The sequence below is a fragment of the Podarcis vaucheri genome (genome assembly GCF_965113315.1).
Source record: "Podarcis vaucheri genome assembly, chromosome: 16".
Taxonomy (NCBI): Eukaryota; Metazoa; Chordata; class Lepidosauria; order Squamata; family Lacertidae; genus Podarcis; species Podarcis vaucheri.
Genome location: NC_138754.1, coordinates 44199209 through 44216047, shown reverse-complemented (window position 1 = coordinate 44216047; position 16839 = coordinate 44199209). Strand labels below are relative to the sequence as shown.

The 16839-nt window shown below is 45.4% G+C and overlaps 1 protein-coding gene across 1 annotated transcript in view; it reads left to right on the top strand.

Annotated features, from left to right (window-relative positions):
* The window catches only part of MYO18B (myosin XVIIIB), a 330944-nt gene that overhangs the window by 178399 nt on the left and 135706 nt on the right, over positions 1 to 16839 (top strand). The window contains exons 28-32 of the mRNA XM_082204380.1: positions 1312 to 1436; positions 6449 to 6603; positions 14620 to 14743; positions 15503 to 15703; positions 16330 to 16440. Coding sequence (XP_082060506.1) covers positions 1312 to 1436; positions 6449 to 6603; positions 14620 to 14743; positions 15503 to 15703; positions 16330 to 16440 — 716 coding nt within the window. The remainder of the gene's footprint in view (positions 1 to 1311; positions 1437 to 6448; positions 6604 to 14619; positions 14744 to 15502; positions 15704 to 16329; positions 16441 to 16839) is intronic.

Here is a 16839-nt window from a genome sequence, read left to right as displayed (position 1 = left end):
GGCAGCGCTCTCCGGCAACGGCTGTGCGGCTTCACTCCACGGAAGAAGCCGTTGACTCTCAGCACCGCGCCACTTCCCCCTCTTCGCTCCGGAGCCCGTTAGTGGGTTCCTTTGCGGGTTGGGGGGGCGCTAAAGGTGCCCGCCGAGTCCCATGGTCACAGGCTTCATTCGCCTGTGATTTTTGAAAGGGTCCCCGCTTCGCCGTAGCGGAGAAGACCCGTTTCCCGTGGAGCTGGTCCCTCCGGATCAGAGGGAGTCTGCCATTACCCATGGCGCCACCCCGTTGTGTCCCCTTTGATCCCTCTTAAAAGAATAAAGACACAAGAGTCTGAGTAAAGTAACAAAAGGTTTACTCACATTTCAGTTCATGATTTGATCCCTGAAAGGCAGGTTTTACTTGGTACTTACACAAACAAAGTGTGAGTTCATCTCATATGGAGACTGAACTCATGCACTGTTGGCTGAGAGTCAGCAGACAGCAAAATTGCAGTGGTGCCTCGCAAGACGAAATTAATCCGTTCTGCGAGTCTCTTCGTCTTGCAGTTTTTTCGTCTTACGAAGCACGACTATTAGCGGCTTTTAGCGGCTTAGCAGCTATTAACGGTTTAGCGGCTATTAACGGCTTAGTGGCTTTAAGAAAAAGGAAACAAACTCGCAAGAACTCGCAAGACGTTCCGTCTTGCGAAGCAAGCCCATAGGGAAATTCGTCTTGCGGAACGACTCAAAAAACAGAAAACTCTTTCGTCTTGCGCGTTTTTCGTCTTGCGAGGGATTCGTTTTGCGAGGTACCACTGTACATTACAAAATGTAATTAAATTACAAAATGACTGCAGGACAGCAGCATGGCAGCAAAAGAGCAGCAAGACAATAGAAAAACAAAACAGACTCGGCTCTTTTATGGAGTTAGTCAGAGCCACGTCCATTTCCCAGGTCACATGCAGGAGGAGAAAGCTCCAGACGAGTGGGACAGGAAGTTACCCAGACTGGATGTCCCCCTGCCCGTGCGCACTCTAGGAAAACAAAGAACGTTGCATTTGACTGCACCAATGAATTACATCCAACACTTTTCGTATCATGTTACCTCTCCTCACTTTTTCTCTAAACTAAACAGTTTCCTGTAAACAGCTGCCCTTTACAGCTCAGGACCCTGGTTGACACTTCTCTAATAACACAGCACTTCACTAGGTCCCCTGAAAATCCTGTGACCACAAGCCATTTTGTTGTGCCTGCTTGGGTGCAGCAGCATCTGCGTGGACTTTATTTGAGCAGTTTGGATGTGCAATGTAAATGTGTCTCTTTTGGCATTAACAGGAGATGAATGGCAGATGCGCCTGGACTGTGCACAGACTGAGATTGGATTTCTCCGGAAAAGAATCACACAGCTGGAGGAAAGGCTGGAGGCGGAGCAGACATCCAAAAAGGAGCTGGAACAAAAGGCAGGCCAAGGAGCATTGGCTGGGGTGGGGCCGTGTGTTTACATTTCCCCCCAGTGGGCTCCCATGTGCAGATCACTGAGCCTGTCATGAGAGTCTTCCTGAAGCTGCCCTTGGATGTCAGGCAGTGCATAGTTAGACTAGGGAACTCACTCCCACAGGAGGCAGTGATGACCATCAGCTTGGATGGCTTTAAAGGGGAATTGGGCAAATTCGTGGCTTTTGATAGCTATTACCCACCATGGCTATGCTCTGCCTTCAAAGTCAGAGGCACCAATGCTTCTGAATACCAGTTGCTGGCAACCCCAGGAAGGGAGAGGACTGCTCTGGTGCTCAGCTCCTGTCTGTGGACTTCCCACAGAGAGAAAAGGGCTATTCTCTCCCTGCTGGCTTGCTACTCCTTCTGGGTCTTAGTCCCTGTTGGCTTCATGCCTTTGACACAGTAGTTAATGGTGCCCACTGGCCTGGACTGTTCTGTCTACCACAGTTTATAGAAGCCCAGAGAAATGATTCAACTCCCAGTGCAAACAATTGGTATAGATCAACCTTCCCTAACCTTGCCTGTCTAGATGTTTTGGACTGCAACTCTCACCAGCCCCAGCTAGCACTTAATGAGAGCATATTTTATATTTTAGTTTTTATATTTAAGACCATTTCTCTAAGTGGTATACAAAAAACCAAAGCAACAACAGACAGCTTGAACCACAACGGGTTTTACAAAAATACGGAGTTACTTATAAAAATGTTACAGTAAAGCAAAAATTCTAAATACATGTAAGTCAATATCAGTTCCTCCTGCTCCTGGCATACCCATCCTTCTCGGCCTCACCCAGGACTCAACTTACCCACCCTGGTACCTGCACCCAGGGCCTAAACTAACTCACAGCTGTTCCTCGGAGGGCTCCCACAGAGGGGAAGCTTCCTAGAAGCTCCTGCCATCGCCCTAGTCTCTCCCTCCATGAATGCTTTTTATGGGCAGGCCCAAGGTGGAGGGAGCCTCATCAGGCTGCTGCCCACAGGCGTGTCCCACTCAGCAGCCAGCTGCCCTCTCCACAACCAATTCCAGGTGCAGCAGGTTTGGTGAGTTCCCCAGGGGGTCCCAATGATGGAAGAAGGATGCCCCTCCACTCACAATTCATTTTCCAGCCTCTGCCCTCTCCTCCTCCAACTGCTCTATCTGTCGTCCAAAACATTTGGAGGGACCTGGTGGGCTTCAAGATTGGATACGACTGGCTCATTCAGAAGTGCTTGATGCAGCAGAATCAATTTAATTTTAATTGGTCTTAATTAATTAGATGATGTTCTGCCCTGCCGTTCAACTTTAAATGTTTGCGAAGCAGTTAATGACAAAAAAGCATCAAAATACCAGTGAATACAAAGATCAATAAGCAGCAATAAAACAAGACTATTAACCCCTTTTAAAACAGCAGCAGGAAAGGAGTGGAAGAAGGGGATAATAAAAGCAGAGGCAGAGCAATCAAAGAGAGAGGAGCATCAATAAAAGCACACTGAGGAAAGCAGTAATACATTTATTATTATCATTTTTTTCTGTCCCACCTTTGGGGTAGCTCCTCACAAGAGGGCCTCCCTATGCAAATGGCTAGGCAGCTATAATAAAGGCAACAAGATTAAATGATTAATGATTAAAACAGCAATAAAAGGAAGTCCCTCTTCACGCAGCACAGAGTTAAACATGGGCACTCCCTCCCCCAGGAGGATGGGATGGCCACCAACTTGGATGACTTTAAAAGAGTCTTGGACGAGTTCATGGAGGAAAAGGCTGCCAGTGGCTGCTTGTCAGGATGTCAAGATGGCTCTGCTCTGCCTCCATGGTCAGAAACAGTGATGCTTCTGGATACCAGTTGCTGGAAAAGAGAGGAGGGGAGTTGCTTTTCTGCTCAAATCCTACTTGAGGGTTTCCTTTTGGGGCACCCAGTGAGGCACTGTGAGACAGGAAGGTGGACTGGATTGGCCCTTGACCTGATCCAGCAGGCTCTCCTTATGTTCTTAATATTACACAAAATATAAGCATTGCTGGCTCCTTTAGGTACCGTTTTAGAGGACTTTTAAGTGTGTGTGTGAAAAGAGAAGCATGTTTAGGGCTGGCGCTTGCAGATTTCATTAAAGCCCCTCTCATCAAATAATGCAAGCATTGCCGTGAGATCACCTCAGGGCATCTGAGATGAAGAAGGCTGTAGCTCCGCGGAAGAGCACTGGCTTTGCATGCAGAAAGTAACAGGTTCCATCCCTGTCTCCATCTCCAGGAAGGACTGGGAGTGTCCCCTGCAGGAAACCCTGGAGAGCTGCTTCTGCCAGTCGTTGCAAAGTGGAGGCAAATGGGCCAATTGCTGGACTCAGGAGAAGGCAGCTTCTGAGATCCCTTTTCAAATCAGCCTTTTATTTGGAACCATGAGCACTGGGATCTTTGCTTTTAGGGAAGGACTGTAGCTCAGAGTTTAGAGGACCTGCTTTGCATGCAAAGAGTCCCTGGTTCCTGCGCTTCCATCCGTGGCAGCATCTCCAGGGAGGTCTGGGAAAAGACCCCGGCCTGAGAGCCCAGGGAGCGGACAGCACAGAAGCAGAGCTAAATGGACTGATGCTCTGACTCTGTGTAGGGCAGATGCCTGCCTTCTAAAAATAAACCTGGGTGGACTTGCGGTTTGCTTTCCAGCCCAAAGCCGCCTTGAAGAACTGCTGATGATCCCCAGGCTGAAGGAATGGGCAAGAATAACTACATAAATTCATGGCACATTAAAAAGTAATGAAGCTTCCGTCATTCTGGAGGGCTGTGGTGAAGGCAAACAACCCATTTGCATTCAGGCACTTGTCTGGAATTACAGGCTTCATTAATTCAACATTCAGCTTATTTAAAGGGACTCCTTAATAGCAATTGCTCTCTCTGTCACCTTCTTTGCAGAGGTTGGAGGACATGAGTTCTAGTGAAAAGGGGAGACCTGACCTCCCTAAGGAACACTTGTTTCATTCTGGCCCACAAGTGAAGCACCAGGAAATGTGGCTTCCTACTCAAAGGAGATAGAGGCTGCTTGATAACCAGCCCAGACTATTTGCCCATCTAGCCTGGCATCATCCACTGTAACTGGCAGCAACTCTCCAGGGTCCCAGACACAAAAGAGGTTGCATAAGGACAGAAAAGAGGCCGTCTAAGTTAGATCAAAGGCTCATCTCGTCCAGCCACCTGTTTGAACCCCAGCAGCTGGTACTTGGGCAGGAAAGATTATAGCTCTCAGGACTAGTAGCTGTCCACAGTCTTCCCATCCATAAACTTGGTTACGGTAATTCTATTTTAAAGCCGTCCAGGTCAGTGACCATCACTACATCTTGTGGGACAAATCCACTGCATGAAGAAGTCCTTTCTTTTGTCTTCAACTCTTCAGCTTCATTGGATTATCACATTGGGCTCTAGTATTATGATGAGAGAGGGAGAAAGACATATTTCTGTATACTTTCTCTATGGTTTGCACCTGTCTGTCATGGGAGACAGTGGAGGGGTGCTTCTTTGGGGGTGACGTCAAACCGTTGGAAAGATACAGAGCCTGCTGGGGCTGTAGAGACCAATGCTGGAGAGGCATGCTTTGTTGCAGCCGGGGCAGATGAAGGTGTCCAGTTGTACTGCTGCAGATGCACCAGGACGTTTCTTCTCCCAGCGGTCATTCCTCCTCTGGTCACTGCTGTGGATACACAACCTGTCTGTCTGTTTCTCTGCAGGTACTACAGCCAACTGCAATATACACCTCTATAATGCCCTCCTTTTACTGGTCTTTCCCCTCTAAATTAAAAAGCCCCAAACAACTTTTCCTATTACCTGATCCTTTTTTTATCTGAAGATGCCTTTGGGGTTTAAACCTGGAATCTTCTGCATGCCAAGCAGATGCTTTTGATGTGAGCTCTGAGACCTTCCCAGCACCTCAAATGTACAGACGCAATTTTTTATTTGGGTTGCCATGCTCAGGAAAGCATCTTACTCTTTTGTAAAAAGGGATTTGAGAAATGCATGGAGGGTTTTTTAAACTTGTGTTTTCAACCTAGATCTACAACCTGCACTTTCTGTTCCAAAAAAACCACTAGGCAGCTTACCAACATGATGTTAAAACAGCCATGGTTCAATAAATAGTCAGGAAACCTCCACCCGCATGAAACAATCAATTATGGACTGTAATAACTATATGATGGACTGTAATACTGTAATAACTAGACAGAACCCTCCTGTTCAGGAGCAGTTTATCCCTGAGTATTACTCAGGGATCCTTCCTAAAAGAGGCTCCTGGGAGGCCGGAAGGACATTGCTGGAACAACTCTTGGAATGGGGCAACTGGCTAAAATGTTTTAAAATATTTTAAATGGTTCTAATTTTGATTCCTCTGTTTTTATCAGGTTGATGTTGGTTAAATGTTTAGTTGGAGTTGGCAGTTATTTTAATTTGGGTATAATTGTAAATTGTTTATAGTTGTTGTTGTTGTTGTTGGTTTCTATTGGTTTATTGGTTTGTTTGTTGCTCGTATAGGATATTTTGTTTTTTAATGTTTGATGCTTTGTTGTGTTTTTATCTATGTTGTAAGCCCAGAGTGGCTGTGAAACCCAGCAAGATAGGTGGGATAAAAATTTAAAAAATATTATTGTTATTATACCAGGTGTTGGGAAAAAAGAGAAGAGTAAAGCCACTGGCTAAGTTCCCTGCTTATGGTTTTCCCAGCCACCTGGCCAGCCACTGTGGGAAGCAGAATGGCCTTTTAGCCTGACCTAGCGCAGTTCTAGTTTTGTCCCAATGGACCCTCCATGCTCTGAGGCAGCTACCACTGAATTCCAGCTGCTGTTGGCAAGCAGTGGGAGAGGGCAATACCAGCTGCTTGTGGTTTTTTCTGCAGGCATCTGCTTGGCAGCTGGGCAAGTGGCAATGGGGTTTTACGGGGCCCACATCCATTGGGTGAGCATGTGACACTCCTGTGCGGGTCTCTCTTGTTTTCACTTCTCAACCCACCACACTCCCTGCCTTGCAGCTAGGTGAGGCCCAGAAGGCGTATGAAGGTGCCAGGCGGACAGCGCAGCGGCTGAAAAGAAAGTGTAAGCAGCTGACGTGTGATTTGGGAGATACACGAGTGTTGATGGAAAGCCAGCAAAGCCGGAACCATGAGCTGGAGAAGAAGCAGAAGAAGTAAGATGTGGGTGTTGGACTGGGGAGTTAGATCTTTTAAAGACTTTCTGAGATCTGCTATTTATTCAGCCCAACACAATTTGTTTTTTGTTTTTTTTAATATTTATTGAGAATTTTGAGATTACAAAGAAACAAAGAAAAACAAACAAGAAAAAAAAACCAAGTAGCATTTAAACAATACGAATCAATAAAAAGAAAACAAGGTCAAAAAGAGAGAGAAAACAAAACACATCAAAAGCAAAAAGCAAAAATAGACAAAAAATTAAAAACAAATCCAATATTCCCAAATCCTTAACTGTCATTACCTTGTTTCATCGACCTCCTCACACCTCCCTTTTTTGTATTCTAGTTATTAATTATCTCAGCAAATCCTTTCCATCTTTCATAATATTCTGTCATTAAATTACCTTAATCTATTTTAACCTTATCTTACCATAAAAAGCCCTAAAACTTAAAACTTAAATCTTATTTATACCAAATTCTCTTAACCATGACATATTCTTACATCATTCTTTCAGCCCAACACAATTTGAACATACCTGCAGCAGGGCAATGGGGAAGCTAAGGAAACACCACATTTCCTATGGGCCCTCTTTCAAAGGAAATAGTGTGGCTTTATTTCACCAACTAATGTCGTGCAGCAGTAAATTAATCAATGCAGAGTCTTCTTCATAAACAGTGTTGTTCAGAAACAGCATAGTTAAAGAGCATACACAGAGTGCTCATAGCAGCTATCTGACTTCACAGAGGCACAGTCTTAGTTACTGATTTACTAGAGTCCTGGAGCCACTCTGTCTGCAACAACACAACACACACACTGGCTGGGACACAAACACTGAGGCCCATAGAGAGGCTGGCTACATTTATAGGGAGACTCAAGATGAGTCAAGAGTCACAGTGACTTAGCAGTTAGCTGTTAACAGCAGTTAGCAGGCTTGGATAATTGTGTAGGCCTTGTAGGCCTTACTGCTCTGCTCTCAAGAACCTTTGTCTCATGAACTAAGAGCATTAGAAGCGTGTTGGACGGAAGAAACAGTATTTGGGGTGATATTAGCCAGAGGTGGACAGACCAGGCTGGACAGATTTACTTGGGCTGGTAGATCTCAAGGTGTGAGTGAAAACACAATCAGATGTGTGTTGCAGCAAAAAAGATAATTCTCTTCTTGTTGTTGTTGTTTAGTCGTGTCCGACTCTTCGTGACCCCCTGGACCAGAGCACGCCAGGTACTTCTGTCTTCCACTGCCTCCCGCAGTTTGGTCAAACTCATGCTGGTAACTTCGAGAACACTATCCAACCATCTCGTCCTCTGTCATCCCCTTTCCCTTGTGCCCTCCATCTTTCCCAACATCAGGGTTTTTTCCAGGGAGTCTTCTCTTCTCATGAGGTGGCCAAAGTATTGGAGCCTCAGCTTCACAATCTGCCCTTCCAGTGAGCACTCAGGGCTGATTTCCTTCAGAATGGAGAGGTTTGATCTTCTTGCAGTCCATGGGACTCTCAAGAGTCTCCTCCAGCACCATAATTCAAAAGCATCAATTCTTCAGCGAGCGGCCTTCTTTATGGTCCAGCTCTCACTTCCATACATCACTACTGGGAAAACCATAGCTTTTACTATACGGACCTTTGTTGGCAAGGTGATGTCTCTTCTTTTTAAAATGCTGTCTAGGTTTGTCATTGCTTTTCTTCCAAAAAGCAGGCATCTTTTAATTCCGTGGCTGCTGTCACCATCTGCAGTGATCATGGAGCCCAAGAAAGTAAAATCTTTCACTGCCTCCATTTCTTCCCCTTCTATTTGCCAGGAGGTGATGGGCCAAGTGGCCATGATCTTTGGTTTTTTTTTGATGTTGAGCTTTAGACCATATTTTGCGCTCTCCTCTTTCACCCTCATTAAGAGGCCCTTTATTTCTCTTCACTTTCTGCCATCAAGGTTGTGTCATCTGCATATCTGAGGTTGTTGATATTTCTTCCGACAATCTTAATTCCGGCTAGGCATTCATCATAGAATCATAGAATCATAGAGTTGGAAGAGACCACAAGGGCCATCGAGTCCAACCCCCTGCCAAGCAGGAAACACCATCAGAGCACTCCTGACTTATGGTTGTCAAGCCTCTGCTTAAAGACCTCCAAAGTAGGAGACTCCACCACACTCCTTGGCAGCAAATTCCACTGTCGAACAGCTCTTACTGTCAGGAAGTTCTTCCTAATGTTTAGGTGGAATCTTCTTTCTTGTAGTTTGGATCCATTGCTCCGTGTCCGCTTCTCCGGAGCAGCAGAAAACAACCTTTCTCCCTCCTCTATGTGACATCCTTTTATATATTTGAACATGGCTATCATATCACCCCTTAACCTCCTCTTCTCCAGGCTAAACATGCCCAGCTCCCTTAGCCGTTCCTCATAAGGTATCGTTTCCAGGCCTTTGATCATTTTGGTTGCCCTCCTCTGGACACGTTCCAGTTTGTCAGTGTCCTTCTTGAATTGTGGTGCCCAGAACTGGACACAGTACTCCAGGTGTGGTCTGACCAGAGCAGAATACAGTGGCACTATTACTTCCCTTGATCTAGATGCTATACTCCTATTGATGCAGCCCAGAATTGCATTGGCTTTTTTAGCTGCCGCGTCACACTGTTGGCTCATGTCAAGTTTGTGGTCAACCAAGACTCCTAGATCCTTTTCACATGTACTGCTCTCAAGCCAGGTGTCCCCCATCTTGTATTTGTGCCTCTCATTTTTTTTGCCCAAGTGCAATACTTTACATTTTTCCCTGTTAAAATTCATCTTGTTTGTTTTGGCCCAGTTCTCTAATCTGTCAAGGTCGTTTTGAAGTGTGATCCTGTCCTCTGGAGTGTTAGCCACCCCTCCCAGTTTGGTGTCATCTGCAAATTTGATCAGGATGCCCTTGAGTCCATCATCCAAGTCGTTGATAAAGATGTTGAATAAGACCGGGCCCAAGACAGAACCCTGTGGCACCCCACTAGTCACTCTTCTCCAGGATGAAGAGGAACCATTGATGAGCACCCTTTCCAGCCCAGCCTTTCGCATGATGAATTCTGCATATAAATTAAATAAGCAGGGAGACAATATACAGCCTTGTCGTACTCCTTTCCCAATTTTGAACCAATTAGTTGTTCCATACCCAGTTCTAACTGTAGCTTCTTCTCCCACATAGAGATTTCTCAGGAGACAGATGAGGTGATCAGGCACTCCCATTTCTTTAAGAACTTGCCATACAGTGGTGCCTCGCAAGACGAAAAGAATCCGTTCTGTGATTCTCTTCGTCTAGCGGTTTTTTCGTCTTGCGAAGCAAGCCCATTGACGGATTAGCGGATTAGCGCTATTAGCACTATTAGCGGCTTTTAGCGGCTTTTAGCAGCTTATCTGCTGATCGGATCAGCTGATAAGCGGCTTAGCGGCTTAGAAAAGGGGGGAGGGGGGAAAACTAGCAGGAACTTGCAAGACATTGTCGTCTTGCGAAGCAAGCCCATAGGAAATTCGTTTTCCGAAACGGAAAATTCTTTCGTCTAGCGAGTTTTCCGTCTTGCGAGGCATTCGTCTTGCGGGGCACCACTGTAGTTTGCTGTGGCCTACACAGTCAAAGGCTTTTGCAAAGTCAATGAAGCAGAAGTAGATAATAATAATAATAATAATAATAATAAGAAGAAGAAGAAGAAGAAGAAGAAAATTTTTTATTTATATCCCGCCCTCCCCAGCCGAAGCCGGGCTCAGGGCTTTCTGGAACTCTCTAGCTTTCTCCATAATCCAGTGCATGTTTGCAATTTGCTCTCTGATTCCTCTGCCCCTTCGAAATCCAGCTTGCACTTCTGGGAGGTCTCAGTCCACATACTGCTTAAGCCTTCCTTGTAGAATTTTAAGCATAACCTTGCTAGCGTGTGAAATGAGTGCAATTGTGCGGTAGTTGGAGCAGTCTTTGGCACTGCCCTTCTTTGGGATTGGGATGTAAACTGATCTTCTCCAATCCTCTGGCCACTGCTGAGTTTTCCAAACTTGCTGGCATATTGAGTGTAGCACCTTAACAGCATCATCTTTTAAAATTTTAAATAGTTCAGCTGGAATACCATCACTTCCACTGGCCTTGTTATTAGCAGTGCTTTCTAAGGCCCATTTGACTTCACTCTCCAGGATGTCTGGCTCAAAGTCAGCAACCACACTACCTGGGGTGTACGAGCCATCCATATCTTTCTGGTATTTTTCCTCTGTGTATTCTTGTCACCTCTTCTTGATGTCTTCTGCTTCTGTTAGTCCTTACCACTTTTGTCCTTTATTATGGTAATCTTTGTACGAAATGTTCCTTTCACTTCTCCGATTTTCTTGAACAGATCTCTGGTTCTTCCCATTCTGTTGTTTTTCTCTATATCTTTGCATTGCTCATTTAAGAAGGCCTTCTTGTCTCTCCTTGTTCTTTTTTGGAAATCTGCATTCAATTTCCTGTATCTTTCACTATCTCCCTCGCATTTTGCTTGCCTTCTCTCCCCCGCTATTTGTAAGGCCTCATTGGATAGCCACTTTGCTTTCTTGCATTTCCTTTTCATTGGGATGGTTTTTGTTGCTGCCTCCTGTATAATGTTGCGAGCCTCCATCCATAGTTCTCTGTCCACCAAATCTAAATCCTTAAACCTGTTCCTCACTTCCACTGTTTTTTCATAAGGGATTTGATTTAAATTTGTATCTTACCTGCCCAGTGGTTTTTCCTACTTTCTTCAGTTTAAGCTTGAATTTTGCTATAAGAAGCTGATGTTCTGGGCCACAGTCAGCTCCAGGTCTTGTTTTTGCTGACTGTATAGAGCTTCTCTATCTTTGGCTGCAGAGAATATAATCAATCTGATTTGGATGCTGCCCATCTGGTGATGTCCATGTGTAGAGTCGTCTCTTGTGTTGTTGGAAAAGCGTGTTTGTGATGACCAGCTTGTTCTCTTGACAGAACTCTATTAGCCTTTGCCCTGCTTTGTTTTGATCTCTAAGGCAAGACTTGCCAGTTGTTCCTTTTATCTCTTGGTTCCCTACTTTAGCATTCCAATCCACTATAATGAGAAGAACATCCTTCTTTGGTGTCACTTCTATAAGGTGTTGTAAGTCTTCATAGAATTGCTCAATTTCAGTTTCTTCAGCACCAGTAGTTGGTGCATAAACGTGGATTACTGTGATGTTAAAAGGTCTGCCTTGGATTCATATCGAGATCATTCTATCCTTTTTGAGATTGCATCCCAGTACAGCTTTCGCCACTCTTTTATTGACTATGAAGGCCACTCCATTTCTTTTATGGGTTTCTTGCCCACAGTAGTAGATATGATGGTCATCCAAACTGAATTCGCCCATTCCCGTCCATTTTAGTTCACTGATGCCCAGGATGTCAATATTTATTCTTGCCATCTCATTTTTTACCACATCCAACTTACCAAGGTTCATGGTTCTTACATTCCAGGTTCCTATGCAATATTTTTCTTTACAGCATTGGACTTTCCTTTCGCTTCCAGGCATATCCGCAACTGAGCGTCCTTTCAGCTTTGGCCCAGCCGCTTCATCAGCTCTGAATCTACTTGTACTTGTCCTCCGCTCTTCCTCAGTAGCATGTTGGACGCCTTCTGACCCGAGCGGCTCATCTTCCAGCGTCATAACTTTTTGGTGCCTGTTGTCTTTGTCCATGGAGTTTTCTTGGCAGGGGTACTGGAGTGGCTTGCCGGTTCCTGCTCCAGGTGGATCACGTTTGGTCAAAACTCTCCACTATGGCCTGTTCATCTTGGGTGCCCTGCTCGGCATAGTTCATAGCTTCTCTGAGTTATTCAAGCCTCTTCGCCACGGCAAGGTAGTGATCCATGAAGGGGAATGCTCTTCTAGGCCTCATCAACTGAGATCTAGTGTCCCTATCAAGGGAATTCAAGGCAGTATTCTGCCTTGGCCTGAAATACTGTGTCTGGATGCCACGATTTAAGAAGGTCCCTTCCAGCTTTACAACTCTATTATGCTGTGCATTTAGAGCAGGATCAGGGTTCCTCTGGGAACATGCTCAGCACAGCATGCTTTTCAGGAAGGAACTGGTGATAATAACACATTAAAACTATTTTGCAGTCTAGGCCATTTCATCAGATTTAACCTAAAGAGATTTAGCTTGACATCTAGTTTATTTTTTCAACTGGAGGTTTGTTTTCATTGGCTTCTCCTACACCTGGAAGTTTGATCGTTCAGCTGCATTATTTCATTGCTTATTCGCATGGCCAGGCAGGAGGTGACTTCTTTCACAACGCAACATTCTATCCAGTGACACACACACACACACACACACACACACACACACACACACCCTGAAGTACAACTATGCTGGGAAGTAGCCAGAGATGAATCCCACTTCTTTCCACCCAAGAAACTGAGCACCAAAAGTGGGTTGAAATTTGCTCCCCTACACTCCACAGTTCTTCCAGGTGCAATGCTTCACAAGCCTGTCTTCTCAGGTGCAGCTGCCCTGCCCTTTCCCCAGCATGCCCCTGACTTCAGTAATGCAGTTTTAAGTCTTTATAGCACACGCTTCATTGAAGACGCTGAAACATCCAATCTATCTCTGAGTCTGTGGAAGTTTGGCACTGAATTCTAAATGGCAAAGCCATTAATTATGAATGGGGAAGCTCGTGAATTGCTAATCTAATCAAACAATTCAAATCTCATACCATTTATTGGAAGATGCTCAACTTTTTTAGAAGAGCTCAGATATTGGATGCTTTAAGTTCTTTATCAGAGCATCCTTTTTTAAAATAAAAAGGGGGGTATATGGGAGTCTCAGTGTTGGCATCCATCCAGAAACCAATTCTCGGGTCTCAGGCAGAGATCGTTGCAGGCACTGCAAGTAGATCCTTTAACTCAAGGATTGAGGGTCTGCCACTGACCTTTGATCCCCGCTCCCCACCTCAAGGCCTACCTGCTTCATCTCTCCTCTGCTTGCACCCTGAGATACTGCTAGGGTGCTGGGGCCAGGCAGCAGGGTCGTCAGATCTCTTCCTGAGCACCCAATGTGTTACTGGGTAGGTAATGAATTTGGATTGTTGTACAGTTTTGGAGAAATAAATGCATTTAAGATGACCTTATCTAGAGGTTATTTGGGGGTGGGTAATGAAAAACTAATCAAATTGATTTGGAACATGATCTGCTAGGAAATTCATTGGGGAAAACAGATTGAAGAGAAGCTTTTGGGGGGTGGTGATCTGAGGTGATTATATTTGGGCGAATTTGGACTGGAAATTAGTTGTTTTCTCCTACGACATTCACACTCTAAATCTACATCTATACCTATTAAGCTAGCAACATATACACGTTTTATTCAAAGGTCAGTCTATGGGTCAGTGCCCCAAATCTTCTAAGTCCCCAGCAAAGCTTCTGCTTCAGCTTGCTGTAGTTGCCACCCAAATCCTGCAGTTGGTTAGGCTACATAAGGTGCTGTGGAAAGGTTTATGGCCTGGTCTAGGAGAGCCAATGCGGTCTAGTGGTTAAGAGTGTTAGATAAGGACCCAGGTTCAAATCCCCTCTCGGCCGTGAAGCTCACTGGGTGACCTTGGGCCTGTATCTGCCTCTCTCAGCCTAACCCACCTCACCGGGTTGCTGTGAGGATAAAATGGGGGCGAGGAGGACTATGTACACCACTTTGAACTCCTTGGAGAAAAGGTGGGATATAAATGCTGCTGCTGCTGCTAATAACAGTAATACTCAGAAAGGTGGTATGTGTGTATATGTGTGTTTGTGTGTTTGTGTTCCTAAACCCACCTAATATATTTCATATTCATTTTAAAATATATGAAACAAAATTGCAATAAAGCTGGGCTTGCAAGCTGGTCCTGGCTCCAGCAACTGTCCTTAAGGACTTTGAGGCCACGATTGTCCTCTCCAGGTCAAGATTCATGTGTGGCCATCTACAGCTCTGGCCAAGACCCGGCAGCTCCTGGCCTGCATCTTTGCCCTGCTGTGGGACTTCCTTCTGGGAGTGATGGAGGGCCAACTCATGAGACCTTTTGCCTCTGTCAGATTTGACCTGCAGCTGGCTCAGGCCTTGGGAGAATCCGCCTTCGAGAAGAGCCTTCGGGAGAAAGTGTTACAAGAGAGCACCAGCCTTCAGTTTGAGCTGGGGAAGTTGCAGCGGAGCTTAGAGGTAAGGCAAGGCAGGGCAGAAGGAAGAGGAGCAAAGGGCACAAGGGTTCTCTGGTGGGACTAGATGACCCTTGAGGTCCCCTCCAACTCTACAATCCTATGGTTCTGTGAAATGAGCCACGGCAAAATGCATCCAGATATGCAACTGCTGGGGCACATACACAGGTCAGACAGCTGCACAAATCTTTCAGAATCTCAAAGTCTGAATTCGAAAGCCAACCTTCCCAAGTTTTTATTAATTGATTTAATTTCATGAAATTTATATACTACCTGGTTGTAAGAAAAACCTCCAGGTGGTTTGCAAAACAACGAAACATTAATATTATCAATAAGGACAATTCAAAAAACAGCTACATAAAAACCTTTGAAGAAAAAAATTCAAAAATGGCTTCAGAATTCAGGATCTCAAAATTTTTATTTTGAAATGTTTATTTTTGAGATGCACTTTAAAAAGAAAGCACATCTTGCCTAGTTTCTGATTTTAAATCCTATCAGCACCAAGAAATGGTACCTGTATTGTTTTCCAAGACCTTTTTCAAGGTACAGTATCTGAAATCGTTTAACTCTCCTGCCTTATGGATGCTGCATTTTAATGTTTTATTGATATTGTAAGTTGCCCAGAGAATGTTGTTGCCTGATGGCACATATATATAGATGGCAAATAAATAAATGATCCAGTTGACTAAACTGTGGATGTGTAAATTTTTCCCCTTTGTCTTCTATGTCCCCCCACATTCACGATCCCCCCTGCCGCCCCTAGCAAAAAGAATTGGACAATGCCAGCCTCAACCAGCGGCTTGTGCTGTTGAGCAGCCAGGTGCAGGAGCTCAGCGCCCCCAAGGACCTGGATGCCAACTCGCTGGCTGCCCTCCAGAAGAAACTTTGGGACCTGGAGTCAAGAGCCTCTGAGCAGCAGAAGGAGCTGAGCTCCCAAGCAAGCACCATTGAACAGCTGGAACAGGTAAGGTGGCCTACTGAGGAGGAAGTGATTTGGCTTTCATCAGCACTTTGGGTGCAACCTTGCCCTCCCTCTGTTCCAAGAGGACCAGCTAGGAAGTACTGAGCTAGGCACAAGAGCTTGGGAAGAAGAGGACCATGCAAAACTCTCTTCTCCACAGCCCTCAGTCTCCCGCCCCCCATCTAGAGTCAACAGGACTGACCTCAATTACAGGGTTATTTTAAGGAGCACAGAAAGGTGATGCAGGGGGCAAGCAACCTACACCCCCCCCAGCCATGGACTACAAGGAGGAGAAAATAAGATGAGGGAGTAGCAGAAAGAGAGGGGGGAGGGTGCCTTCAGTGATGTTTGGCTCCACCCACTACAGATCAGTGGCTCCCAACAAATTTTCCATAAGTGAATGTGGCTCTCAACAGAAACCCTCAACAAGTCACCCTCCCCAACTGAAGGTGCTTGTGTTAGTGTTCAAAACCCTGAAAGGTCCCAAATATCTGAAAGACACCCCCCCTCCTTCCCTGCAGACCATCTTGAGTGCTCAGGTTGTTGTAACCCTGCCCCCCAGGACCTCACAGTGAAGGGTGGATAATTCATCACCTTCATCTTCATATTGTCCTGGTGCTTCCTTTCAGCTTCACCTGAGACTCGAACTGGAAATTGAGAGGATGAAACAGCTTCACCAGAAGGAGCTGGAGGACAAGGAGGAAGAGCTGGAGGATGTTCAGCAGTCCTGCCAGAAAAGGGTATGGCATGGGGAGGCAGCCACCTTTGTCCTTGTGTGTCCTTAGTCTAGCAGATTTCTGTAGCTCTGGGCATTCCAGCAGACAGAGCTCTCCACTCCTGCCCTTGAAGGCCGTCCTGTTCATTGCACGTAGGAAGCAGCTGCAGTGAATAATGGCTAAGTACCTATGTGTGGCATGGAGAAAGTACTGGACAGCAAGAAGTTATTCTCCCTGTCTCATAATACTCAAATCTCATGGACACCCAATGAAGCTGAATGTTAAAAGATTCAGGACAGACAAAAGAAAGGACTTCTTCACGTAGCACATATTAAACTATGTAACTCCCTCCCTCAGGAAGAAGTGGGATGGCTTTAAAAGAGGATTAGACAAATTCATGGAGGAGAAGGCCATCAGTGACTA